This window comes from Opisthocomus hoazin, chromosome 1 (assembly GCF_030867145.1).
Source record: "Opisthocomus hoazin isolate bOpiHoa1 chromosome 1, bOpiHoa1.hap1, whole genome shotgun sequence".
In the NCBI taxonomy this organism is placed as follows: domain Eukaryota; kingdom Metazoa; phylum Chordata; class Aves; order Opisthocomiformes; family Opisthocomidae; genus Opisthocomus; species Opisthocomus hoazin.
Window position 1 is genome coordinate 11,217,454 of NC_134414.1, and position 27,913 is coordinate 11,245,366.

General features: G+C 45.2%; 2 protein-coding genes across 3 annotated transcripts in view; one reads left to right on the forward strand and one right to left on the reverse strand.

Annotated features, from left to right (window-relative positions):
- Positions 1-1,513: 1,513 nt before the first annotated feature.
- On the reverse strand, positions 1,514-11,179 carry DDIAS (DNA damage induced apoptosis suppressor). 2 transcript variants are annotated; one of them, XM_075417112.1, is made up of 6 exons: positions 10,999-11,179; positions 10,624-10,721; positions 8,546-8,674; positions 7,383-7,544; positions 6,108-6,225; positions 1,514-4,316 (listed from the first exon to the last, which is right to left on the reverse strand). In XM_075417112.1, the coding sequence occupies exons 3-6, from the start codon at positions 8,656-8,658 to the stop codon at positions 1,755-1,757; spliced, it is 2,955 nt and encodes a 984-aa protein (XP_075273227.1). In that variant the 5' UTR covers positions 8,659-8,674; positions 10,624-10,721; positions 10,999-11,179; the 3' UTR covers positions 1,514-1,754. The 2 variants fall into 2 exon arrangements, with proteins under 2 accessions (XP_075273227.1, XP_075273236.1); XM_075417121.1 differs by having other exon boundaries at positions 10,960-11,179.
- Positions 11,180-11,643: 464 nt separating this feature from the next.
- PRCP (prolylcarboxypeptidase) overlaps positions 11,644-27,913 on the forward strand; it is a 34,892-nt gene continuing 18,622 nt past the window's right edge. Inside the window, exon 1 of the mRNA XM_075417133.1 lies at positions 11,644-11,799. Within this exon, the coding sequence (XP_075273248.1) occupies positions 11,686-11,799 (114 nt within the window). The 5' untranslated portion in view covers positions 11,644-11,685. The remainder of the gene's footprint in view (positions 11,800-27,913) is intronic.

The window sequence follows — 27,913 nt, forward strand, 5'->3', positions numbered from 1 at the left end:
GGGTCGGTACTGGGGCCGGTGCTGTTTAGTATCTTTGTCGGTGACATGGACAGTGTGACTGAGTGCACCCTCAGCAAGTTTGCTCATGACACCAAGCTGTGTGGTGTGGTTGACACGCTGGAGGGAAGGGATGCCATTCAGAGGGACCTCGACAGGCTGGAGAGGTGGGCCTGCGTGAACCGCATGAAGTTCAACAAGGCCAAGTGCAAGGTCCTGCATGTGGGTCGGGGCAATCCCACGTTTGGGGAACACAAGCACAGGTTGAGAGTGGCTCGAGAGCAGCCCTGAGGAGAAGGACTTGGGGGTACTGGTGGACAAGAAGCTCAACATGAGCCAGCAATGTGCGCTTGCAGCCCAGAAAGCCAACTGTATCCCAGGCTGCATCAAGAGAAGCGTGGCCAGCAGGGCGAGGGAGGGGATTCTGCCCCTTTACTCCGCTCTCGTGAGACCCCACCTGGAGTCCTGCGTCCAGCTCTGGAGCCCCCAACATAGGAAGGACATGGATGTGTTGGAGTGGGTCCAGAGGAGGGCCATGAAGATGATCAGAGGGCTGGAGTACCTCTCCTATGAGGACTGGCTGAGGGAGTTGGGGCTGTTCAACCTGGAGAAGGCTCCGGGGTGACCTTACAGCAGCCTGCCAGTACCTGAGGGGGGCCTACAGGAAGGATGAGAGGGACTTTTCACAAGGGTGTGTAGTGATAGGACAAGGGGGAACGGCTGTAAACTAAAAGAGGGCAGATTTAGATTAGATATTGGGAAGGAATTCTTCACCATGAGGGTGGTGAAACCCTGGCCCAGGTTGCCCAGAGAAGCTGTGGCTGCCCCCTCCCTGGCAGTGTTCAAGGCCAGGTTGGATGGAGCTCTGAGCAACCTGGTCTGGTGGAAGGTGTCCCTGCCCATGGCAGGGGGGTTGGAACCAGATGATCTTTAAGGTCCCTTCCAACCCTTACCGTTCTATGATTCTATCTGTATGTTCTGTAAAAGAAAAAAAGGAATGACAGCAGATAATTTTAGGCCCGTTTCTGGTTCTGCAAGTCAGCACTTTGAGGCTGAGGAGATCCTGCAGCATGAGGTTCTCAAATCCTTCTGCAGGACCTGCCCTACAAGCGTGCAGCAGCAGCTCCAAGATTTCTCTGTTCCATGACCCTAAATGCAGCTGTTCTGGGTGGAGGATACGAAAGAGCCCAGAGCAAGGGAGAGGAGAGACGCTGCCAGCAGTCTGTAACTTGAAAAAGCCTGCAGGAACACTGGGAGCAGCTGCCAGCCCCTCGGGATGGTCCCCTCCACCCAATTCAACTCCATCATGGGATCCCAAGCGGGCTCAAATGCAAGGCTCCCATATGCTATTTGAAATTCTTTGATGAAAACTTGGCCCTTCTCCACAGAGAGTCGTTGGGGGAGAATCTGGAGTGGACACAGACTCCAGGGCTCTTCTTGCAATGAAAACACAACACTGAAAGCTAAAACACTCCACCTACCTGTGCTTGATAAAGTGAGATCTGTTAAATACTCACACATTCACAGAAGTTTTTATTGCACATTCTAGAGTTAATTTACAATAAATTCCAGTAGCTGCAAATTCTGTTTTCCTCCATCTCTGTGGTACAAAGATCTGCAATAATTCATCTTAGGAAGACACACGCCAATAGGTCTATAAACAATTTAATTGTTAAAGAGCTCTTTTCATCTACTGACTCCTTCCCAAAAGTCTTAAAAAAATAATTAAGAACATAGCGCAGAAATATCTTGGTTTTTTAGTATTGTGGCTTATTGGAAAAAGGGGCCTGTGTTTGGAAGAACAACTCAGGAGACCAGCCAGTTGCCCCTTCCAATACACCCCCTGAATAATTTGCACTTGTGAGGAGATTCTTGCCTTCTGAACAGGACCAAGTTTCCAGGACTGCATTGTTTAAAAACAAGGCCTGGGTGACACCTGCCGATACGGGAGTTGTTGGAATCCTGGCTATATTCCCAGGGTTTAATTCCTCATTTTTGAAGCACACGCCATTCTCACTGTTCCCTCTGCCTTCAGAAATAGGGTTCCCGCCAGCGCTCCCACGGGGCAACTGTAAGTCAGTAGCCCAGCCAACGGTTTTTAAGGTTAAAGGCACAGTTAGTTTCCACCTTTTGTTTGCAGATGGAGGGATGCACTCCTCGAAGCTGGTAGGTGGTTGGCCGTGAAGGAACTGCCGTGCAACAGAGCTATCACTTCCTTTGGCTTCCCTGGGACCTGGCCTCTCGCGTTTCACTAACCTGCCAGTAAGCTGCTGCAGCAGAGAGTTTTGAAAGGAAGACCTAGATCGCTTGCATTTGGAATGGATTTTAGCGGGATTTTTAGGGGTGAAGAGAGTGACAAAAGGGCTTCTTTCCCCAACAGGCCGCAGTTTCGGGAGAGGTTTTGTCATAGGAGTCGACTGCGAATAAGGAATAAAGTCCTGAGCGCTAACTGAACAGCATCCTGCATCCCACAAGGAGTGAGCTACCGGCGTGCTGTGCTTACTGACAACAGGGGGGGACCCGTGTACGGATGAGCTCCGCTTTGAACTGTTACAGGTACCATCTCCAGGACAAAGCACCAGTTCAGGAGCTGTGACCTTTCCAGTCAAAGTATCTTCCTGTATTAGAGAATTACATGATTTATTTAAGAATTCAACAGGTTTTGCTACCCCCCTTGCAGTTGAATCAAAGAGATCAGCAGAAGCATTGTAGCTGCCTTCAGGGAATAAACTGCTCCACAGACTCTCTCTTCTATTAACACTTTTGAAGATATTTTCTGACAGTTCTGTCAATGGTTTTAATTCTCTTTTATATAGCCTTCTTGTATTGTTGGGAGTTGCTGGTTCAGAGTCCCATGCCCCTGTGAATGTCAGATCTGTTCTTTGGCTTGGTGTGGAAGGAGAATTTTCTTTGTTTTCACAACCAGCTAAACAGCTATCGTGTGCAGAATGCTCACAGGCAGCTGCCTTGCTCCTTTTCAAACAGGAGGTTTCTCCATGTTCAGCAGTGCACTGCAGACTAATAAAAGACCAAGCTGACTTGGAAATGTCAATATTTGCTTCTTTGGACTGCACGTATCTGCTCTTGGAAACAGAAGGCTCTGATGTAACTGGCAAGGACTGTGGCAGAATAGGTGGATGAGGGTTCAGTATAAAGCAAGATGCTCCACAGTCCTTGTCAGTTGAAGGTAAAACACTAGAGGAAGACTCACGTTGTGACACCTCATCACTCAGAGGATTTGCATTTGTCTGAAGACAAGCAAGCAATATGTTCTCCCAACTATCATTCTCTGCTGGTGGCAAGAACCTCCCTGAGACACTCGCTTCTGGCAAATCACCAGCTACTAGGGTTTGCCTGGGACACGATTTGTTAAGATCTACACCTGGCTTGCTGCTTTCAGGAAGGGCACGCCTGCCTGTGTCAAGGCTGGGTGATGTTACAACACTCTCGCCATCTTCTATTCTGGCTAAAAATTCATTTAGGCTTTCCGAAAATGGGAGCTCCTCCCAAAGCACAGAGTCCTTCAGAGACACTCCAGCTACATTTACATCATGAGAAGCTGAGGCATCTCTCACGTAAAAAAGGGAGTTGTGTGATTTTTGTGGGCAAGAATAATTTGTACTTTTAGACTTTGGGCAAACGCTTTTTACCCCATATTCCAAGGGATGTTGTAACAACCTGGAACTGTTTCTGTGTGAACACTCAGTCTTTGAAGAAGACACTCTCTCTAATTTATCAGTTGCAGAGATACTGTCAGTCCAACTAGGCTGTGCACTCAATTCATTACCCTCCTCTTTATCCCTTTCCTTCACAGAAGGGCTGCAGAACTGTGAATCCCGAAGAGTTTGATCGCTGAGGCTTACACTGCACGATTCTGCAGAGACAGGCCATGCCTCTTGTTCATGCTGCTCACTCACCAGCCTTCCCACTTCCAGAGCGGAAAAGTCTTCTGCTGTTACCCAAGCAACAGACGAAGTCAGGCTGAAGGACTGCTGCCAGGACCCTAAAAAACTTTCTCTGCCACTAGACTGAACAAAACAGGAGTTTCTGCTCAGGCTCGACACGCTGCTAAGCTCACTGACAGGTTCATCTAGTGTGGCTGAAGATGCATCAGGTAAGTACGAGCTGTTATTACAGCTCCTGAGTTTTGCCGAGTGCAGGAGCCGATGGAAGTAGCTGATAACAGTAAAACCAGTAACTGCAGTGTTTGGCAGGAAGATTTGGCAAGCTGTAAGGTTTTTTGTACTTCTGTTAATTCTGGAACAGTTTTGCAAGATGCTGCTGGCAGCAGAACGCCCTCCATCTTCCCTTGCACAACCCTGGGGGAAAAAGAAAACAACAACTTAGTACAATGCTTTATTTTGGGATAGGAAAAAACAAGAATTAATGCATGTCTTAAGTCAGGCTTAAATTCAGGTCTCCCTTTTTGTCAGGATCTGCAGAGAAGAGAATACAAAACAGTCTGTCACACAAAGCAGTACTCCCTGGGAAATAAGCACTGGCAAGGGCTACAAAGGGCATCACAGTGAGAGGTTCTTTGCTGGTTGCAATTACGCAGTTTTGGAGCAGGAGAAACAATGAGGAATTCTAAGAAAGGACTTCACACAACATTTCTTCCTCCCTCTGGGGCCCTGGGCGCTTCCGGGCTCCCTCCAGTGCAGCTCTGTGCAAGTGGCTGGCTGCCCGAGGCCAGCGCTCTTCTTTTATCGAGGCGGCACTGGGCAGCACTCAAAGCAGAGCACTCCAGGTATCAGATACCTGACTTGGCAGCTCAGCCATCAAAGCCAGCGTGACATTTCCTCTGTGCTACCTCTGTTAAAGGGAAATAAGCTACAACCTTTATCTTCTCAGATTTATTTGGGGAGTAGTGTTTCAAAGAAGCTTCACCTGCAATTCTTTGCAGAACCTGCTTCTCTACACAGAAATTACACGTGAAAAATGACATTAAAAGCAGAGGGAATTATCTAATGTTTTGAGAAGTGGATAAACCCTCAATGTCTGCCAATGCCAGAGAGGCCAAAAAGCAAATACAGCTGACTTCAAATTCAACAACCCTCCTGCTCTGAGTCTTCGCAAAGGTTGAGGCTGAAGGCTGTTAGCCAAGGATAATAGCCTTCTGGTTACCTAGTCTTAAAAAAGTATGTTATGTTGATTCTGAGTTTTATGTGGGAGAGTGCAACTGCATGCATAACTGAACACAACTATACAGAAATGTCCACAGCCAAAGGCTAAACAAATCATCTTCGAATGTGTGTTCAGCCTTTGTGTGCACAGGAGCACGAACAAGGCTGTTGATACATAGGATTACTTATATTTGCAAAGGCATCAGACCTAGAGACCTGGCGAATGGTTCCAGTTAAGTAAAGTTAATCCATGAAGTCCTCCAACTTCCACTATTAAGACACTGTGCATTAGGATAATCTCAGCTCAGATACAAACCTCATGGTACCTGTTGGAGAGGCAAAACACTTGCCAGGTAGAATTGAGTTCACAGGCTTCATAATAGGAATGACTTACAGAAGCACCACTTGAAGAGAACTTGGAAAACTGTTTCTATAGAAATATTACTAAGAACTAATACTTCAAAGTCTGTTAAACACATAAAAGAGCCACAGATGCATATGTTGAACAGCTGTACTTTATCAACATTTTTAAACAGGCTCTTAAATCAAAAAATATCCAAATGCTGCAGGGGGATGTGTTCCTCCTTACATTTCAGATGCCAGGGGACTATGTGGCACAGGAAAGGTAGGACGGTGCTCGAAAAGACAGTCGGTTTCTTGCCTGGACTGTACATGGCTTTTTTACAGACTCCAAGCTGTTACTGATACGCACAGGAGCTGGCACGGCTCAGGCTCTCTGAACAGCAGCCCTGATAAGCTGTCAAGCTGACTACTGCCATTCAAGATGACTCTTCAATGTGACTGATTTAAAATAACACAGGAGTCTGAGGGAAGAGGAGCAGAATCCTTCCCGTGTCCTAGTCCTAAGTTTTCTCAGATTCCCAAAAGATGTTGTACATGATGCTTTGGTACTCTGTCTATGCCCCTAACTGGCTACAAGCTAACGAAAAAACTCGTTATAAGAGAGTCACGTGGATTAAAAGTTACCGTCACTCCAAATATAAATCTTTTTCCAATGAAACAGGTTTCCACCGCTTGAACTAATGCTCCTGGAGACGCCTCTGTGTTTGCTTCTCCTGACAGCTGATTGCAGTCTTGAATATACCTTGAGTGAAAACATACAGAAGTATTGCACCAACCGAGGAAGCCTTACATAGCATTTTCACTGTCGTATAGGTAGGACACGTGCTAAAGAGAAGACACTGTGGTAGCTTAACCTAAACACGGAATGAAAACAGGAAACCATGAACCTGTAAGTTCAATTGTTTACTTCACTTAATTTGTTAGTGAAATAGAAGTAAACAAAACCACCACCCTGAAAAGGTTTAATAGACACACAACTTTCGGGTGTTCCCTGTGTGGCTGTGATTCTTGTCTCAACGCAATGGCTGTGTAATGCTGTCAATATGCTGCTACTGCTTACACACCCTTTCCGCCCTTATCTTCACAGCAACAGCAGCATCCATGTTACGACATGCAGACAGCTCTGTTTTTCACAGCTGACAGTAGCACCGCAGTCTAGTGTAGAATGCCTGCCATGAGAATGTTATTAATGCTGCTAATATGGGATTTAAAAAGTGTTCATCTTTGACTCAGTGACAGCACAAGGCATTGGACAATAACAGAACCGAGACACAAGCAGTGAATGTATCCCAGTATCCCGTCCTAGCAGTTTCACATGTCAGAAGGTCTGAAGTTTATAATCTGGGTGGTCAGGCTGTGAGAATTAACAGGCTTTGTTAGAAATCCCTCCTTGCTAAAGGAAAAACTGGTTATATTGAAGACCAGTTATAAGGTGCACACTTTTTTTTTTTTCCAAATCCAAACCATTGGAAAAAAATCACCCTACAATAAAGGTTCTATCTTTACTTTAAGACTCTTCTAAAATCTTGAGGAAAAATAAGGTCTAAATGGCTGGAAAAGCCCATTTATTTAGTAATCTGCCATTGGACAAAGAAAATGCAATCATCTCAGATAAAGGAAGAAGGACGCAAGGAGGTAGCCCAACCAACCAAACTGCAAAGCTCACTTAGCAGGTGGTAGCTGCCTTCAACTGGCAAGTGGAGGATCTCTCCGTCTCAAAATTTCAAGATTTCAGGAAGAAACCAAACTTCAGCGTTTTCTCAAGGTGATGGGTATCAAGGAAATGCTGGAACACTTCAGCAGCTTCTTCCCACTGGTCTCCCCACCATCCAAGCTCATCTCAGTTTTTTTAGGCTGAAAAAGCAGCAGCTATACAGTCAGAAACACTCCATTCCTTACCTCCGCAGATTTTCTGCAGTGTCCCCGAAGAATGGCTCTAAGCAACTTCCAAACACGGTAATGTCAAACAAATCATTAGTGTCGGCAATCTTTAGGGACAATCTGTATCTGTAGCTTGCATCTTTAGCTTCACCTGTGCAGCCACATTTTAGACAGTTAAACCTGACAGGACAGTAAAAGGATAAAAAAAGACTGAATAGGTGAACTTCTGCTCATCACTACTGAGGTAAGAACTTATTGGCAGCCATAAGTATTACTGTTATAATGTATCAAATATTCCATTACAAACTATAAGATTCTTTCTTATTCTCTGCTCCTTGAGGCATCAATCTTACCAGAGGCTCAGCAAGGGGTCTGTATCATGACAGAATCCCTCTGGCTTTTTTTGTTGATTTATTAAATGCTAGCCTGTTGTAAAGTTGGAGAGAGACAGTGGGCTTTGAATGACCTGTTGGGGACTAATTTTTAATTCCCCGCACCCCCACTTTTTGCATTTCATTCTCATTTGGGATTTTTCTTCCTGTAGCTTGAATATAATACCTAGATTAAAAAAATCATCAGGAAACAGCACTGTTATCTTTTACTTCAGCATTTGAAACAACAGATATTCTTGTTTTGCAAAGTCAGCTTCTTCCATTTAGTGCTGACATTCATTGATTTACTGTTCTTCTGTGTTCTTCTGTGTGTCACAGATTTCACAAACAGTGGGATTAAAAAGGAAGGCTCATGCGTTTCTGGACACACAGTAAGTGGAAATGTCATACAGGACTACCTGACACACTGCACATATAGAATGAGAAGAAATAAAAAAAAAAAAAGGATTTGATTTGGAAGGGCTTTCAGTCAATGCCTTCCAACTTAGGAAGGGCACTGAAGAACTGGACTGCAGGGGATGCACTTGGAAGCTATTAACACACATCATTTATTCTCCTAAACTGTCCTTTGAACACAATACAACTCTTGATCCATAACAATCTCCAAAACTGCTACTGGAATAAAAAGAGCTCTAGATAGTGATAAGTAACATAAATACCTGAAATTAGCACTTATTTCTACAGTGACTGGATTTTCACCAATTTGTTTTAACCTGTGTCCAGGTCAGAGAGATTCCCAAGGCCTCTGACAGTACAGTTACAGTTAATGATCCCCAAACCAGGACATACCTCCTAGAATCCAGTATCAGCCTTGAAAAGCATTTTTGACAGGCAGGATAGATGAAGCAGGAGTTCTGGACAGAAATTACAGAGGCGGCCAAGAGTCCTCTCACACTGTTCATCTGCTCACAGCATCACCTGAAACAAGTAAGTCAAAATGGCTCAAAGCATTCTAAGTTTTTTGAGATTTTAACATTAACTGCTTTTAGCTGGGTTTTTTGAACATATTGAAAAGCAACCCTCAGGAAAAAATAATCTCTGTTTGAAAATGGTATCCCAGCTGCGGCAACATCTGTTATTACCCTTAGTTAACCCTTTAAAAAGAATTAAAAAAAAAAAAAAAAAGATTAAGACATGTAGTAAGAAGCAACAGGCTGCCCAGGGAAGTGGCAGACGCACCATCCCTGGAGGTGTTTAAAAGACACGTAGACGTGGCCTTTAGGGACATGGTTTAGCGGTGAACTTGACAGGGTTAGGTTCATGGTTGGACTCGATGATCTTAAGGGTCTTTTCCAACCTAAATGACTCTATGATTCTAAGTGTTCATGATATTTGCACACCACTGCAGATAAATCACACAAATCCCCATGCATTTTTTGGGAATCTTTATTAGAACAATCCTTCAGCAGAGCACTGCAGCAAATCTGTTTCTGACTTTTTTTCTGTACTTTACAATGCAATCACAACATAGGGTTAAGAACTGGAATAATTCTATGCTTGTAATTCTGCAAACACCTTCAATATCAATGACTTTGAAAGGAGAGGGCGGCCAGAAAATCTCAAAAGGGCTTGCAATTGCAACTATATTCACACCCTTTGAGGCAAAGGGACAGCTTTACAGTATTTACCATTAATTTCAACAAAGCGGCCACATGGATCTGACACATAAATGACGAACTAAATGTTTAAATAAATAGGAATTATTTTTATTTTGTATTACTACTTTCCTGCAGAATTATCTTGCCTTTATTATCACTTCACTGTCCCAAATACCAATTTTTAGGGAACTTCCCCTATCTTAGAAAGTTAGCTTTTTTCTCAGCAGATGCTAGAAACATGTAGACAAAAATACCCTAAAGTACCTCAAATCACAGAGTTCCAACTTAAATGACCAAAATGTTCTCTACAGCTGAATGAAAGGACACCTTAAAAATCCTTCTTCGCAAAACACAGCAGTAACTAAATATACATCTCTTTTCAATGTAAGCTGCAGAATAAACTCAGAATAGGAAGTGAATTTCGTATGTTCATCCCATAACTCCTTCAGGGAGGCGAAAGGCCAAAGAGATAAAAAAGACTCAATAATCAACAATGCTGTTTTGTCTGTATTTTGCCACAAAGAGTTCAACTTACAGGTTATTCCTTTGCCCTTAGGGGCACCGTTCTCAGCATTCTGATAAAATCAAGATCTGTAACATGAGTACTAGAAAAAAGTGAGTGACTAAAATCATTAAAATCATTACTCTGAGTAATACGGGGGGGGGGGGGGTTGGTGAGGGGGGAGGAAGGAATCCCAATATTCCCTATGGCAGAAAGGCCACGAAAACAGAGGCAGGAAAAGGTGAAAGCTTTACTGGGGGGCCAACCAACATGAAAAATATCACTCTTCAGAACACGTATTAAGAGAGACTCATTTGACCTAATATATTAGATGGCGCATGCCTTCAATACTTGCCAAAATGGAACTATTTTGCTTTAGTTACAGTAAAGAGGTCAGCAAAAAGTACATGGAAAGCATATCAATATATAGAAAAGAAGTTATAAAATTAAGTCTGATTTCGTTATTACCGAGGAAGGTGGCCTTGGAGAAACCAGCAGGCGTTTTGCATTCCAACAGGTTTTCAACTCAGAACTACGTAAACAAAGCACACTGTCATCTGCACTTTTTAAAGGAATGACCACAGAATGACGGAGTGGTTTGGGTTGGAAGGGACCTTAAGGATCACCCGGTGCCATGGGCAGGGACACCTTCCACCAGACCAGTCTGCTCAAAGCCCCGTCCAAATCAAGGAAAAACGAACCCGCACAGATCGAACGCTTCAAGGATTCCACCGAAACACGGGAGACAGGGCGCAGCGCGTACGCACCCACACGGGTCCTGGCGGGAGCTCCCTCCGGCACAGGCAGACTTGGGATCCACACCTCTGTCGCTCTCCAGCAGAAACGTGGGGCTCGCTCTCCGGACCTACGTTAAAACAGGGACGGCGCCAACAGAGCTGGTTTGCTTCGTTGTTTTTATCAAACCAACCAACCCTCCAGAGGCAGCCGGGGAACCACGGGGCGCTCCAGCCGCTCCCCCCGCCAGCCCCGAGGCCTCCCCGCGTCCCCACCGGCGCCCCGGCTGCCCGCAGCGCTCTCGGAGGGCCGGGCGAGCTGCGACCGGCCCCACGTCGCCATCCACACCCCCTTCACCCGCTCAGCACCCCGGGAACGCTCCTGTCGCTGCAGCGCCGGGCTCCTACCGGCGTGCCTAGCCGGGCCTCCGCCTCTCGCCCGCGCCGAAGGGAAACGGCGACGGGCCGCCAGCCGGGCGACGGGCCGCGCGGCCGGCGGTGCGGCCTAGCCCCGGAGCCCTCGGGCCCGCACCACGCGAGGGCGTCACCGGGGCGGCGGCGGCCCCATCGCCTCGGCTCTGGCCCCTCAACGGCCCCGACTCTGAGGAGAGCCCGGAAGGCGGAAGTGAGGGAGGTTGCTGAAGCCCGTTGTTGGGGGCGGGGACGAGGCGGCGTTCACCCAATCGCGACGCAGATCGCCAGCAGGGCCGCCCCACTTGCCCAATAAGACGCGAGGATGGTGCTCACACGGCCCCTCCACGCGACACATAGCAACTAGAATGGCGGACCGCGTGCTACAAGCAGCCAATCGCCGTCTGCTCGCAGGACGCCGCGCGACCCAAAAAAAACCCCTATCCAAGGCGCCGGCAGCCAACCGCGAAATGCGCGCGCGCGCCATCCTCCACTCCGCAGCCAATCGGAAAGCGCCCGCTTCCCCTCACGTGCGAGAACCCCGCCCCTTTGGGGCGGGTCGCGTAGCAGCCTCCGCCGGGTCCCGCCGCCGCCGCGGGGCCGGCCCGGGGCTGCCGGCGGGCGGGGGGCAGCGGGGCCGCTATAAAGTGGCGGGCGGCGGGCGGGCTGCCTTCTGCTGCGGCCATGCTGCGGCTGCTCCTGCTGCTCCCGCTGCTCGGCGCCCTGCCCGCCCCCATCCGCCGCCGGGGCGCGCAGCCGCCCGCCGGGCCCTACCTCACGCGCTACCTCAGGCAGCAGGTAGGAGCCCGGCAGCCGGCCCTGCCCTCCCGCCGGGCCGCGGGCTGTCCCCGGGGCGGTTCCGGCGGCCCGGGTCGGAGCCGGGCGAGGGGACTCGGGGGGCGTTTCGTGCTACCGGGCGCCTCGCTTTCCTGTGGCGAAGGTGGGGGAGGCTTTTCCGGCAGCGCCTACTGTGGCAGGGCAGGGAGTGATGGCTTTAAGCTAAGGGAGGGTGGGCTTAAGTTAGGGACAAGGAAGAAGTTTTTTACCACGAGGGTGGTGAAACCCTGGCCCAGGCTGCCCAGAGAGGAGGTCGATGCCCCGTCTCTGGGAGTATTCAAGGCCAGGTTGGACGGGGCTCTGAGCAGCCTGGTCTGGTTGAAGATGTCCCTGCTCGCTGCAGGGAGGTCGGGCTAGGTGACCTCTGAAGGCTCCTTCCAACCCAAGCCGTTCTGTGGTTTAGCCGCAGACAGGACAGTGCTGTATTTCTGTGGATTTCTGGGTGTTGCGATGCTCAGTCCCTTTGGTAAAACGTTCCAGGTCTTGAATATTCCAGTGAAGTTGCGACTGAAGTGGCAAGGGGTCAGCTCTGCTCTGTCTGTACACCATGTCCTAGAACTGAGGTTGGTGTTCCAAACCGTGCTGCGTAGCACGTTGGCAGAGAGGGACCGGCGGCCTCAGTTGTACCCTGACTGCAAATAGCAGTCGTATGACTTTTTTCTTTGTTTATTTTAAATACGGAGCAGATTTCTGTTGCGAACCTGCGCTGTTTTTGCCTGTCCGCTCTGACAATTCTCCTCATGATTTGTTGGCAAAATCCATAGCGTGTGGGCAGAACAGAGACACCACAATGCTGGTGCTGACCCCTTGCAGAAAACTTGAAACCCCACTTGTTTATAGGTTTTCATAAAACCAGTCAGCAGTTCCCCTCTGTCAGGGAATGTCTGGATCCTCGGCTGTGCTGTGCCTGATTTTTGCGGGGGAGGTAATGCCTCCGCTTACCGGGAGGCATAGAAAGGGGAGAGGATGCTTTTCTTGTATTTTCTTGGTTTGATTACAATCATCCTTTTAGCCTACACCTGAATTTCATGCACTGGTCTATATAGGGAGCGGTTGGAAGGAGGAGGTATATAATTTACAGGCATCTTGGATGATACATGGGTTGAACATCTCCTGCTTCAACTTTGTAGAAGGTGATCTTACGACAGGAGGATGACGCTTTCAGAGCGAACTGACATGAAGAAAACAGAGAACCCTTGTAAGAGTATCCTGAACAGCTACAGAATAATTTTACCGTTCAGGCCCTTGTCATTAAGGGTGTGAAAGGTGGGTTGGGAACAGTTTTAGTGATAAATCCGTACACTGAGGTTATATTCTTCTGCAGGCTGTGTTACTGGTGTGGCAGAACTTGTCTTCAAGCGGTCTCCCTGCATAAATCCCGTGTCTTGCAAGCATCTCTGACTAATGCTTTTCAATCACCTGAGTAGTGATTTGAGATTTGGGTTTCTCCATTAACTCTTAACAGTCCTGAAGCGTTTTTTGGTGACCTACTTTGGATACCTTCTGCCGTGTGTGGTCAGCGTTGGCCAGGACATCAGTCCTGTGGTAGTGTTGTAACTCTCAGCGTGACACCTCGTTGTTCTGGCGCATCGGTTGTTGCATGTTGCTGTCATAGTGTCGGTGATACGAACTCTATACCGTGGTCTGAACCACCCTTTGTCACCATGCTGTGACACCTCTGTCCTCATCTCCTCTCTGGGTTGTGGTGTCAGCTGGTTGTTCTCCTCGACTATCGGCAGAGACAGCAGTGTGCCCTCCGTTTGCCAGCAAAGCATCAGAGCTAATGTGTACCTGAGATCTGTGGCTTTTGGGAGGTAAGTAGATGTTGAGAGGACGGCCAGAAGAGTCCTAGTGTTGTCCCAAAAACAGGGGTTCGTTTACCTGGTGCGCAATACACCAGTATACACACAGAGCAGAGGTATTTTATTGCATATTTGCACAGATATGGGTGACTGTCCCAAGACAGCACACCTCCTTCACAAATTGACAGTCATTTATACATTTAACATTACCATATTCATCTTCCTAATACATATGCATTGTTATTCTGTTAAATGATTGGTTAAAGTCTCTTCATCTAGAATGTAAATTAATATACATGCTCAGCTTCTTCATCTTTTGAGTCTGGGCTATAATCGGGGTAAGTGGTCCCTGAGTCGGTGGTCACCACCTCCCCCTGCCAGAATTACCTTTTCCCTAAGTACCGGTTCCTTTTGGCAATCTCGGCAGCCTTTCGTAGCTCCTTAGCTATTCTTAGAATTCCTCACTCTCTGGTTCTACTGTGGACAGCTACATCCTTCTTATGAAACAACACATTATTCAAAATCCTGCTTCTTAGCTTCTCTAAACCTAGCGTAGTTAATTTTAAACTTACAAGATTAAAAAACTTCTAACTGTAATAAGGGTATGGCTTCACAGAAGTACCTACAGCAGCAGTAGTCTGGTTAATTTCAATTATCACTTCACATTTTGATTCCCATATTTATTCCTTAGGATAACACTAGTAACATCATCTTGTAAAGCTGATGCCACATCTTGCTCCCTTCAGTCTCTTCCACGTTCTCTTCCTTTGTACTTCAAGCAAAATCATGTTGACTGAGACTGGCTGCTGCAGGAAAGAGGGATCCTATCCACAGGCCTTGAAATCCTTGCTTGCCTTGTCCAAAGACTTATCAGTATTACAGAACATGGTTGGAGATGTGTGTGTGTGTTCATGCATTTTTTTGTGTTCATCAGATTTGCATGTTGCTGCCTGGCACCTCCAAGATGTAGGGTTAGCATGAGGGGTTGAATCACACAGAGGGCCGAGGCTGCTCTCTGTCTGTGGCATAGCATGCAGAACTGATAGGCAAGCTCTTCAGTCCTTATGCAACGTGCACCGAGTGCTGCTGTCTGGCAGTTTGTAATTACGATTCTATAGTGGAACATAAATACCATGATTAACATACTAAATAGGGGCGGTGATACTTTGCCACCTCTCAGGATTGTTCAATTATTTACATTATAGTTGCTTATGGCATGAATCATCTGCCTCTGTTCTGTGGAGTGTTTCTTTTATCTAAAGTTCCTGTTTTGATTCTTGTTTATCCCTTTGATGGTTTTCAGCATCAGTTGCAGTTATTTATATAAAATCATGCAATATAAAAGTGATTTTATAATATCGCAAAATATTACATTGTCACAAAGGAAACATTCCTTATACCTGCTTCTATAAAAAAAATCTTTGAATAGTCTTTTAAATATTTAGTACTTCCCCAGAAGAAAACTCTGAAAAGTCTAAGCAGATTTCTTGCATGAATTCTGTTGCTTAAAAGTAAGTCTTGAGCACTGTGAACAGCTGATCAATGGTGTACATTGGAGAAGTGAATTTCAGAAGCTGAGAATTTTCAGTCTCTAAATGGAGCCTCTTGGCATGAAGCCTTATAGACCTGTAGCGTTGCTTGAGGGTTTAGTGTCAGCCTTTACTGAGAAGCAACGACATGTAAGTCTGCTTTCATAAAAATGGAGAAGTAACAGGGTCAGAGTTCAGGTCAGCACTCACTTACATTGAACTTCCCTCTATGATTTTAAGTCATTGAACTTCCCTCTGTTTACGATTTTAAGTATCAGACATCTTTGAAGATGGGGCTAAAGTCTAGAATATTGAGAAACAAGTCAGGCAATGCCTATGTCAGTGTGGCTAGGATCTTAGCTTGCATGCTGGCCTGTGTATGTCCTTATCAACTCTTATTATTTTGGCTGGGCGGTGTGATTCCCACTGCCCCCCCCTTCAGAAGTAACTGATGCCTGTCAGCCCTCTGCTCCTCCAGTGCAGAAGTGAAATTGCCCCAGTGTAAAAGTACCTCATGCTGACCCAGATGAGTAGATGGCCCTTGAAGGAGAATCTCTGCCATCATCCACATCTTGATATCAACAAATTGTGTCTATCTTGGGGAAGCTGGTCTTCTTTTCAGCTCTTCTGATGTACTAGCGTGACTTTTACAGGCGAGACTATTCTCGCTTCTGCTTTGGTAGCTTTCTTGCTGAAAGGTTGCTTGGTGTTTGTGTGCTATATTCATCCATCCAAAACAGAGATTCACAGAGAATGGTGTAGGACGTCTAGAGCTGCAGGAAGACCACCACTACATGAATGGCTTCTCTGTAGGCAGCTGTGTCAGCGGTCACAATTCAAATTCATTGGAAAGGCTTGGTGAAGTATCCAAGAGCTGTCTACTTCTCTTTGTCCGAATAGAAATAAACCTGTAGTGTAGTGAGAAAGGTCTGGAGTCGGGCAGCTTTTTTGGCCTTGGAGGAGCCTCTACAAAAACCATAGCTTGAGAACTTGTGGTGCTTTAAGTGTAGTACTGCTGAGAGGGTGATGCTTTAAATTTTGTGATGTTTGAAGGATTCTCAGTGATAAACTGTCTTTTTCAGAAGAGAGACTGGATGTGGTGTCTCTTTGCTCAATTTGATAATCGATGGCTGTGTGAGATTTAATGGCTGATGGACCCTTTGCCTCAGTCACGCTTTGTACGCACATCACTTGCTTTGTGAACTGCTGTGAATTTGTCTAAGAAGCGATGTAACAAGCACAAAATGAACTTTTGTTCACAGTGATACTGAGCCTGGTCCTTCAGTCCAATAGTCTTTTGGACTGACACATGTCAGTGATGTCACCGTTTCTGGAAGATGGGTTCTAATACCTTCCTAGATTTCATACCTATGTCAGTATTTTATAGCTTAGTAAATTCATATGCAAGTTTTTGTGCTCTGAAACACATCTGCACTTCATACTGCGCGTACATAAAAGGAAGCGATGTTGAAGCTTCAAAGTAATAAAGTTTCAGAAGTAATGCAATTTGATCTTTCTTGGCTATATCAAGTGTCTTTAATACCTTATTTTGTGTTACAGACTGAAGTTCTGAGGCCTAGAAAATGAAAGCCTTGATGGAAAGTGCAAAAATTAGAATGCAAGAAAAGAGAATTTGAGAAGGACCGCAAAGGAGAAGCAAAGATATATTTTTCAGACATGGTTCTTTCGTTTTACAGGAAGGGCCAATTTAGAGGAAGCTAGTGAATCACAGAATTTTCCTGGGCTCACTGAAAATGTACTACAGCAAAAACCAATTTAACTTCAGGCAAACCAATTTAACTTCAGTCTCGGGTCACTGCATAAATGGTCCGAGCAAAGAACAGTGAGGTGAAGAGATTGAATCACCTTTTTGATGACAATGCTGTCTTAATTTAACATCTTAAGATAAATGTCATCTAAGATGATAAATTTGGATTAGATGATGGTGAGATGGTAAATATGGATTAATCCAAAGTGAGTGCAGTTTTGCTCTTAAATATTACATGTGTTGTGCTCACAAGAAGGTAGGTTACAATTATGGAACAAGATGGCTTCAATTCAGCATTTTCCAGTCTTTGAAATTTTCACTGTTGTATGTGAATGAGTGTCACTAAAAACATACATACAACAGTACTGTATAAGCTGATTTAATGCTAGTGAAGTAAGTCTCAAACATGGTCCTAAAACTCGCTGTTATAATTTTGAGACAGATTGAGATTAGCACTGAAATTCTGGTTAGCAATTTTTTCAGCGTTTTATAGTGACTCAGGTTGGTGTCTCGGAATAGTAACACATGTTGGGAATGGTTAAAATGGGTTTGTTTTTCATGTCTGGCACCATAATACAATAGCACTTTTAACTTCTGGTGAAGGGAAAAAACAAAGTGCTTTTTACAGAGCCCCTTGGTACCAATTAAAAGTTATGTCAGTTGTTAGAGAAGAAGTGATGCTGATGTTTGTCTCAGAGGTGAATTACTTGGAATAGATGTTTTACTCATCAAGTAGTACAGGAGTACTTGGCAGCTTTTACTCTGTGATTTCACAGTATGATTTAGAACAGGAGCTGTAAGCTATAAACCAGGTCTATAAGCAGAAACAATAGCTCTTATTCAGTGGACAGGAAGACGGGGAAGTACTTGTTAAAGCTTGTCAGTGAATTTTTATTTTTATGCACTATTTATCTGTAGGTCACAATGCAGACATCAGCTTCTCAAATTAAGCAGGAAACACTTAATTTCCTCACAACTTGCAGTCTCTTCCTTCAGCTGAGCGGTTAATACTAGAGACTACAAAAAGCATCAGTGATCACTACACTCTCTGAAAACAAGCATTTTTTTTATCTTGCTACCTTTAATCATTAAAAACTGTAATAGGCCACTGAAAGATTTCTGATAGACTGTCTTGATTAAAGAAAGTCTAGAGGACTAAGCAGTTAACAAAACTGCACATGGCTGAAGTAGCGAGCTGTTTACAAGCCAGATGTGCATCAGAGAAATCCTGTGAATTTCACTGAAGTTATTTTGACTTGTACCAATTGCCTGTGAGCTTCCAGCAGTTGAATCAAAGTCTTAGCTCTGAATTTCTTGGGGTTTTTTTGTGGGAGGGCCTGGGTGGGGAGGTAGGGAGGGAAATGAACTTCAAGATGGAATTTGATGTGAATGTGTTCTCTATCGATTTCTTCATCTGACTTTGAGGAGATCAAGATCAGCCAACAGCATGAGTTGTCGTAGACTGCGCAGGTAATTTGTGACATGTGCCAAATTGGTGAGAGACTGGAGGTCACACTTGATTATTTAATTTTAAATCTTCAAAAACTGAAGAAATGCCTTAATTTTATTTCATACACTCTGGAGTATTTGTGTTTTCTATCTAAAGCCGTGAAACTTGTAAGAAATTTAATGAGGAAAACCAGGGTGTACTCAGTCATCTTCCATGTACTTGCAAAATGGTTCATTTATTTGTTTTCTAGGCATGTGAATTCAGAGAATTAAATATGGGCAGAAGAATGGGAATTGCATTTCATTTTCAGCACAGTCAGTAGATACTATTCTCCTTGTCTGTGGTGTAGAGTGGGATCATTTTTCTTTTTAGTTGCTGTCTCCTATGCTTTAGTTCAGTCCTAGTGCGCCTGGGATATTTTCTAATATTTGACACTGTTGTAGTGTTACTGCCAAGTGGCATTATTACTGTCAGTTGTGCTGTGGTTGCTGTCTCTAAATGCACATAGTGAGCAAAGAACAAAACTTCTGATCCTTTTGGGTGGTTGTTTCTATCTTCAAATTGAAATAACATCTTTTTCCGTTCCTACAGCCAAGATACAAAGTTCATGTACGAGCTTACCCTTGTGCCAGGCTGAAAGTGAGAGTGATTAGGTGAAAATTATCTGGACAAGGTGTTTGTAGAGTAAGATCTGAGAAGCTTCTCTTGCCAGAAGAGGAGAGGGTTCACCGACAGGCCTGCCTGCATGGGATGTGAGTATGTGGGGAGCTATGATACTGTGTGCTAGCTTCTCCTTCTGACTGCTGATATGGATACCGTTGGTGGTGCATCTCCTTTCATTCCTCATTAATTTAGCCTGCTTCAAAAGGGAGTAAGTTTTCTTGCACTGTGAAGCAAAAACACCCTTTCTAAAAGCATCCACAAAGGGACTTAGCGTGAAAAAGCTAGTCAGAGGTAGCCTTAGGTGGTAGTTTCCGTGCAGGAACTTCCTTTGAAGACAACAGGAACAGAAAGTGATGGGCATCAGGCCCTTTGATTTCAGCAGGGCTTGGACTGAGGCCAGGCTGAACTAGAGGAAGTGGGTGAAAGGAAAACTACCATTAACAAAATGTTTGATTTATGCCTCAAAGCAGCAGCTTGCTTTTCCATACTGCCTGACTACCTGAAAACCAAGTCTTCCACAAAAGCTGTTCAGAACCACGTGCTGCTCTGGAAATGCTGGCTTTTCTGTAGCGTTTCCTATACAGTCATAAATGGCTGGCCACCTATGAGTGAACAGTTTTCAGTCCTGCAAGTCACTGCTACTGAGAGGGGGAATGTAGAGTTCCTAAGACTCCTAAGCAGGAGCTCCCGTCCTACAACCTGGTGGCAAATGGCTTTTAGCAATGTCTGTGGAGTTGTTCAGATCCTGTTCTGAACAGGGTAGTTCATAACAAAATGATCCTGCCTGGTTTTAAGTGGAAAAGGAAAAACAGAAATATGTTTTGGGATAAAAATCTGATAGCCTTTATTTAGACGAGAAAGATGTTGCTTTGCTGGAAGAAAAGCATCTGTGGTCCAGCTCAGTTGTGGGTGTTAACTGCACTGGTATAAGGACCCATCATTTATCCATATGTTTGTTAGAGCTTTTCAGCCGCTGGAGAACTTTTGTAATGGTTGTGACAAGAGACCTGGATATTTCTGTTTTAAAGCAGAGCAATCTGTAGAAAAACTTTTTGCCTGTGGGGTGCTATGGATGTTACTTCCCTGAATGCTGCTGGTCTCCCTGGGACCCTGTCTACCAATGTCTTGGGGCCCTGCAAGCAGACATTTGTTATTTAGGGTTCGGCTGTGTTGCAAGCTTGCAAGAGCAGCAGTTTTTGTGTGGTATTTTTGCTATTGCTTAAGGGCTGTATGACTAATTGCTGTTTTGATCCTTTGTTTTCTGAAATTTTCTTCCCCTCCTCCATCTTAGATGCTCATCAGAATTGGTGGCTGTTAAATAAATGATCCACAGTGGCACGTGTAAAATCCCTACCACCTTATGTAGGTGTCCAGTGCCTTTTAATACCCCCTAAGTCTCTAAACTTTTAAGAAGTCTCTAAATTAGAGAGACATGGGTTTGACAGATGGACCACTTGGTGGATAAGGAATTAGCTGGATGGTCGCACTCAGAGTTGTGGTCAATGGCTTGAAGTCTAAGTGGAGAGCAGTGATGAGTGGTGTTCCTCGGGGGTCAGTCTTGGGACTGGCACTGTTTAACATCTTTGGCAATGTGAACTGTGGGATCGAGCGCACCCTCAGCCAGTTTGCCAACAACACCAAGCTTTGTGGTGCAGTCCACATGCTGGAAGGAAGGGATGCCATCCAGAGGGACCTGGACAGGCTTGGGATGTGGGCCTGTGTGAACCTCATGAAGTTCAACAAGGCCAAGTGCAAGGTCCTGCATGTGGGTCAGGGCAATCCCAAACACAAGCACAGGCTGGGCGGAGAATGGATTGAGAGCAGCCCTGAGAAGGACATGGGGATGCTGGTTGATGAGAAGTTCAACATGACCCAGCAGTGTGTGCTTGCAGCCTGGAAGGCCTGCCGTGTCCTGGGCTGCATCCCCAGCAGGGTGGTCAGCAGGGCGAGGGAGGGGTTTCTGCTCCACTCAGGTGAGACACCCCCCCCCCCCGCCCCGGAGTCCTGTGTGCAGCTCTGGAGCCTTCAGCACAGGACAGACCTGGAGCTGTTGAAGCCTTCCAGTACCCAAGGGGGCCTACAAGAAAGCTGGAGAGGGACTTTGCACAAGGGCCTGTAGTGACAGGACAAGAGGTGATGGCTTCAAACTGAAAGAGGGGAGATTTAGATTAGATATAAGGAAGAAATTCTTCACCATGAGGGTGGTGAAACACTGGCACAGGTTGCCCAGAGAAGCTGTGGCTGCCCCCTCCCTGGAAGTGTTCAAGGCCAGGTTGGACGAGGCTTTGAGCACCCTGGGCTGGTGGAATGTGTCCCTGCCTGTGGCAGGGGTTTGGAATGAGGTGGTCTATAGGGTCCCTTCCAACCCAAACCATTCTATGATGATAATACAGATAAACTGCCAGTCCTGCACTGAGCTATTGCTGTTTTGCATGTGTTTTGTCTAATTAGAAGAATATCCAGATGTATGACAGGATGGTTTTCCTGTTTGCTTTCACTACATCTGTCTCTTCTTGCTTGGATCCCCTGTCTTGTGTGGGCTTAGCTGTAGAAAATAAAATACAAATAATAGTGGTTGAATTAAGGCTGGGAGAGTGATAGAACAGAGAAAACTTCCTTGTAGGTCTGAAAATCTGGCAAGTAAAACAATTGCAACTTGAGTTGAACCTTTAAAAATACTTGGCAAAGTACAAAGGTCAAGCCCTTTTTGGGGAGAGGTAGAGGTATGTTAAATATTTAATTTGACCAAATCAAAGTATTGTCTTGAATCTGAAATGCTTTCCTTTTCATGTCCTTGTTCACAAAAAGACTGAGGAAGTCTTTCAAATGAAAACCGTTCTGATCAGGGAGGATCAAACTTTTTTTGTATTGTGTATCAGTTAGTCCTAATCAAAACTTTAGGAAACAGCAAAACTGGAATATTTTTATACTACTTAATTTGTGACATACTGAAGGTTCATGTCCAATTTCTCCTCTCCTCTGAAGTTAATCTCCGAAATGTGATGGATTTGTAACTCAGTGTTGAAGGCAGATGTAAAAATTTACAGGCCTTTGTGTGTTAAGGGTCTGAGAGACCTTTCACAAGGATGACTTTGCTTTTACTGGTGTAGTGCATCTTCTTCGTGCTTATTTGAGCCTTATGATATAATGCACTTTGGGTAACATAGCTCTGATACGTTTGTTCCCTACTCCTTGCCCCATCCCTTGTCCTGTGGAAGAATTTTGCCAGGATAATGCTGCCTTGAATGGAAGCATCAATGATGTGAACTTTTGGTGTGTTTGTTGCCATGGTAGTCTGTTATGAATTTGTGTAGCTGACTGACTCAGCAGCACAAGCCTCTCCATTGCTTGGAGAAGAATGGAGTGGCAGGGGAATGGAGAGCGTGGTTGAGGAGCATCAGCAGTAATGCTGACTGAAGCGATTCCTGCCATCTCCTGCCTTGGTCACCCGTTCTCTCCCTTGGGCTGGAGCCTTGCCACTCTCTAGTCTGGGTGGTTGGACCTGATGATGGATGGTTGGACTGGATGATCTTAGAGGTCTTTTCCAACCCATGATTCTATGATTCTGGGGCAGAAGACAGTGGGAGGGCCTGTGGGACCTCTCAGAGTGTCCCTCCAAGTGCAGGAGTTGCAACAAGGAATTGCATCCTCACTGTGACTGGAGGAGGATTTTATGCTGGAGTAGTTGAAGCCTAGATGTGTCTATGGGCTTCATCTTTGCATGGTAAGGAGAATCTGGAGTTTCACTTGCAGCATGAAATTACTAATGGTTTGTGGAAGTTGAAAGCAATTTGTTTGTGTTCTTGTTAGCTGCTTAGGTTTCCAACATAAAAATAACCTTTCATCATAGGCTGTTTGGGAACTGTTTGTTTCTAAAAGAGCTGACCTGAGTAGCCTGGTGCTTTCCTACAGCGTATCCTGTAGCTGTTTAAATGTTCTTCAGTCTTTTTCTTTTCAGTGGCTTGTCCAAACTGTGACTCAGGGCAGGGGTAGAGTTCCTGTCTGAAGCTTTCCTTGTCAGTGCTTTTTAATCACTGAAGCGATAAATGAGTGCTAAAAGCAGACTTCCTTAAATGGTTGCAACCTCCCAAGAGCAGGTGACATGGTTTCTTCAGCGTAAAAGAAGCTTTTAAAATGAAGTAAAATACATGAAGCATGATTCTGGTCAAAGGCCTGTGTGTTCACAAGGACATCATCCCAATCGAAGGGATCCCTCCCTTACAAGGATCTTAAGCCTGTGTTTGTTCTGGGGAGCGTGTTTGGCTGAAAGCTAATTCTGACTAAGGAAAAATTGGTAATTGTTGTGCTAGACCATAGACAGAAGTTGGAATCAATAGGCAAAAAGCATGTGTATTATGCCCATATGTTTTGTGAAATGTGACAGATAATTGAAATAAAATTAAATCCAGGGAACAAAACCTATGAATTATGGGTAGTGTGGAAGATTACAATGACAGAGTCCATCTCTTCCAATTTTCTTATATTAGCATCATAGAATCATAGAACCGTAAGGGTTGGAAGGGACCTTAAAGATCATCTGGTTCCAACCCTGCCATGGGCAGGGACACCTTCCACCAGACCAGGTTCCTCAAAGGAGGAGCCCCAGGGAGGGGGCAGCCACAGCTTCTCTGGGCAGCCTGGGCCAGGGCCTCACTGCCCTCAGAGTGAAGAATTTCCTCCTTCTGTGTAATCTAAATCTCAGCTCTTTCAGCTTGAAGCAATTGCCCCTTGTCCTATCACTCCATGCCCCTGTAAAAAGTCCCTCTCCAGCTACAAATAGGACTTTTCCACTTAGTGGGCTAATGTAGCTTTGATGCAAAGAAGTGCAGTTCACATCTCCCTGCTCTTCAACAGAGCATCAAATGACTCTGCATTTCAACAGACTGGAGCTAACCTTCCATCTTTGCTGTCCCTTTTACAAATATCAGCCTAGAAAGCAAGGAAACACCTAATTCCTTGCATGTAAAATAGAAAAGATAAAACAAAGCTAACCTTGATCTTGTCTTTTTTTTTTTTTCTTCACTAAATGAGCAGAGACAAACTGCAAGAATCTTACCAGCTCTTGGTGAGATAAAGCCTGAGTCCTGGCATGTTATGATATGCAAAAATGTGCAGTAGGAGAAAGTAACAAGCATAGTGTCAGGGAGGGAGACTTTTAAAATTGATTTTATTTATTTAGCTTTCATTTCTGGTTCTGTGTCTTGCCTGCTATGAAGACGTAAATGGTGTATATGTATTTTTTTTTAGTGGCACTCTACTGCAGCAATGTTTTTTATGAGCTTGAATATTTAATTATATGTAGTAGTACTTGTAACAAAACTTGGGGCCCCTTGGATATTATGCTCTGCAAAGATAGCAAGGCAGTCCCTGCACTCAAATGGAGGAAGCAAAGATTTTTTTTTTTTTAAAGAGGAAAGAAAACTAGTAGGGCCAGTTAACTGGACTGAAGTCCCGCAGCCTGTCAGGGGTAAAACCAGGAACAGAAAACACATCAGTGAAATCCCAAAGAGGCTAGTGCCCACACTGCTGTTCACGCAGGAGGATATCCTCAGGCTGTCCTGTGCCTTCCTGTCCTCAGGAAATAATTCAGACAGGATGAGCACTCAAAACAGCTCCATGAGCGCTGGGAGGGGCGTGGAGTGTGCCTCTTAAACCCCCAGGCTTCTCACTAGTAATACAACTGACTTGTTTTCAAATGGAATATCCAAGTTTGGGAAAATCAAGCTATTGCCTAGAAGGCTGAAATTCGAGGCGTGACAGAAAGGCTGTCAGACACTGGCGATACTGCCAGAAGCTCAAAAGCATAAAACCATCAGGTGCTGATTCACCACCTTGAATAACATTAAATGCTTTTGATTGGAAGCTACTCCATGAATTTTAGTCTTTTTTTGGTAAAGGCTTGGGTTTGCTGTCCTGTCTCTGTAGTCACTGATGACCTTAAGATGCTGTTGAGAAGGAAGTGGGCTTTAGCCCACGTGTCCTGTTTTGTCTTTATGCTTTACACAGTGCTATAGTTCCTGCATACTTCCAGGAGTATATTAAGCCGAATAACATCTGTAGAATAACTACCATCTGCTGTGCTGTTCTTTGTTTCCTCCCCAGGGGAGATGTGTGCCAGTGGCTTATTTTATTTTAAATGGACTTCTAAAGCAACACAAAAGCATGTTAAAAAAAAAACACAAAAAAACACCCTAAGTTGTCTTTGAGAGTTCAACATAAGCACATGATACATGTGCACATGTAAGGTAAAGTCAGAGCAGTGTGCCGTGTATTCTGTGCGGAAGGCAGTGAGGTGGGTTTTGGTCCTTCCAGCTTTGTTCAGTGGACCAGTCCAGAGAAAGCTCCTTGCCCTGAGCTGATGAGCTGCACGTCACTGCAGAAGGTTTCCCCGAGCTACAGGATCAAAGCTGCTGGCTGGAGCCTTCAGTCTGGAGCTCTCCTCAGCCTCTTGGGCACAGCAGCCCGCGCTGCCTGCTGCCGGTTTGAATCGGGCTCGGAGCGTGCCGTTCTCACAGCCGTGGCCGTGGTGTGGGAAGCGGCTGCAGCCTTCTGTCTGGAGCTGGCTGCCTCTTGAGCTGTCTGTTGCGTACGTGTGCGCCTTCCCCAAGAGCTCTGGGAGTCTTTTGACTCAAAGATGTGCAGGAAAATAGAAGGTGATTCCCCTTTTTAACCACACAAATTTCATGAAGATTTGTGTACATGGAACTGAACTTTTGTTGCTCGCGTTCTTTGCCTCACACCTCCAGCTCTCCAGAGCATTCCCATCCTGCCTACCTCAGCTGACAAAAGTTTCCCTGAAACTTACTCATAAATTACTGTTTCCAGTATTCCTTTTTCTATTTGTATCCTCCATTTTATTAGTATCAGAAGGACTGATTTTGCGTCATTCTTCCATGTACATGATACTTTCATTTGTAAAACATCGCTGTTTTATTGCCGATGATGACTGTATTCTGACTTTAACCAAACTTGCTAGGTAGTCCTCTTTACAGAAGCTTAAAATTTTAGGCTGTGTAACTGGTTTGGATTAATCCTACAATAGTTTAGTTTTGGAAGGGAACTCTGCGTGTCATCTGGTTCAACCTCACACTCAAAGCAGGGCCAAATTCAAAGGGCATTGGGTTGCTGAGGACCTTGTACTTACTGCTGACATCCTGGCAATGATTGTAATTATGGAAACTGTAATTAGAAAAACCTCATATATGCTAGTATATTGTTACCATTATTACTTTTAACCAACAGTTAAGGTATTGTAAATGGATACTAAATGGATTTTTTCCTTTTACTGTTGTGGTCTATTTTAAATAAGTCTGGTTGCAAAAGTAATTGATTTTTGTCTCATTCCTTTTACATAAGGGTGGAAAAGAAATTTTCTGGTTCAACTTTTTAATGAAATCTGACTTAAAAAAGAAAAAAAACTCTGGATGACTGGAGTTGTAAAGTATACTTGACACAGTCTGTGGGGTTTCTGACTCGTTTGCACGTGTGTTGTGTAAAGGCCAGTGAAGGGAAGCGCTTGCTGAGTGGGACCCAGCGGCTCCGTGGGCAGCCCCACGTGTTCCTGCAGCAGGGTTTGGCTATGCCGCAGCTCCATCTGCTGTCACTGAGCTGCAGCTTTCTCCGTGGGTCCCAGCCGCTCGCTTCACAATTTTATATCAGTTCTTGTGCTTTTTCACAGAATCACAGAACAGTAGGGGTTGGAAGGGACCTCTGTGGGTCACCCAGTCCAACCCCCCTGCCGAAGCAGGGTCACCTACAGCAGGCTGCACAGGACCTTGTCCAGGCGGGGTTTGAATATCTCCAGAGAAGGAGACTCCACAACCTCCCTGGGCAGCCTGTTCCAGTGCTCCATCACCCTCAGAGTGAAGAAGTTCTTCCTCGTGTTCAGGTGGAACTTCCTGTGCTCCAGTTTGTGCCCATTGCCCCTTGTCCTGTTGCTGGGCACCACTGAAAAGAGTCTGGCCCCATCCTCCTGACACCCACCCTTCAGATATTCATAGGCATTTCTAAGGTCCCCTCGCAGCCTTCTCTTCTTCAGGCTGAACAAGCCCAGCTCCCTCAGCCTCTCCTCGTAGGAGAGATGTTCCAGTCCCCTCATCATCCTCGTAGCCCTCCGCTGGACTCTCTCCAGTAGCTCCTCATCTTTCTTGAAGTGGGGAGCCCAGAACTGGACACAGTACTCCAGGTGGGGCCTTTGTTCATTAATTTTTCTCTTTGACTTGGTACACTTTCAAACAGCTCTTGCTGTTGTGAGGAGATACTCCTTGGGACACCTCCAAACTGCATTTTGATGTTCTGGATTTAGTAGTTCGTTGAATTTCTTGACAATAACCAGCAGTTGTGACGTCTCTCTCTGTCTGCTTTACAAACCTGAGGATTTTTCAGTCACATTATGTGTCTGACCCTTGCAAAGAGAAGTTACTACTGGGTATGAAGCCCCATCATCTAGCAATAAAGGAGTTCCTGCTCTTCAGTTGAGTAATAGGTACTTGTGATTTTTTTTTTTTTTTCTGGAGAAGTCTGAAGTTGTTTTGCCTGGGATTTTACACGTGTTCATGGCTTGATGTGTTGTGAATATGATGAACAGAGGCATCTTAGCTGCTGTGAGGCTATCAGAATTTTACAGATTGAGGGAGGAATGGGAAAGAACAGCATGACTGATGGCAATGAGTGTGTCTACAGTGTGGCTCAGAGTCAAGATGGAGATGGACGCTTTGATCAATGTGCTTACTTAAACTGGCAAAAGAAAACTTCAATTCCTGTACTTCTCTCTGTCTCAGAACTGAGAGGCAGACTTGCTAGAGCATTGGGATTTTGAGGTTTGTTTGTGGAATTAGACTGACAGATCACATCATAAGGAAAC

What these genes read in the sequence shown, in the direction of transcription:
- DDIAS (XM_075417112.1), bottom strand. Translation starts at nt 8,658, where the DNA reads ATGAACAGTGTGAGAGGACTCTTGGCCGCCTCTGTAATTTCTGTCCAG. An exon ending in CTGATACTGGATTCTAGGAG is followed by an intron (nt 7,545 to 8,545) that starts GTATGTCCTGGT and finishes CTGTCCTGTCAG; the next exon opens with GTTTAACTGTCTAAAATGTG. An exon ending in GATTTATATTTGGAGTGACG is followed by an intron (nt 4,317 to 6,107) that starts GTAACTTTTAAT and finishes TTTTTCCCCCAG; the next exon opens with GGTTGTGCAAGGGAAGATGG.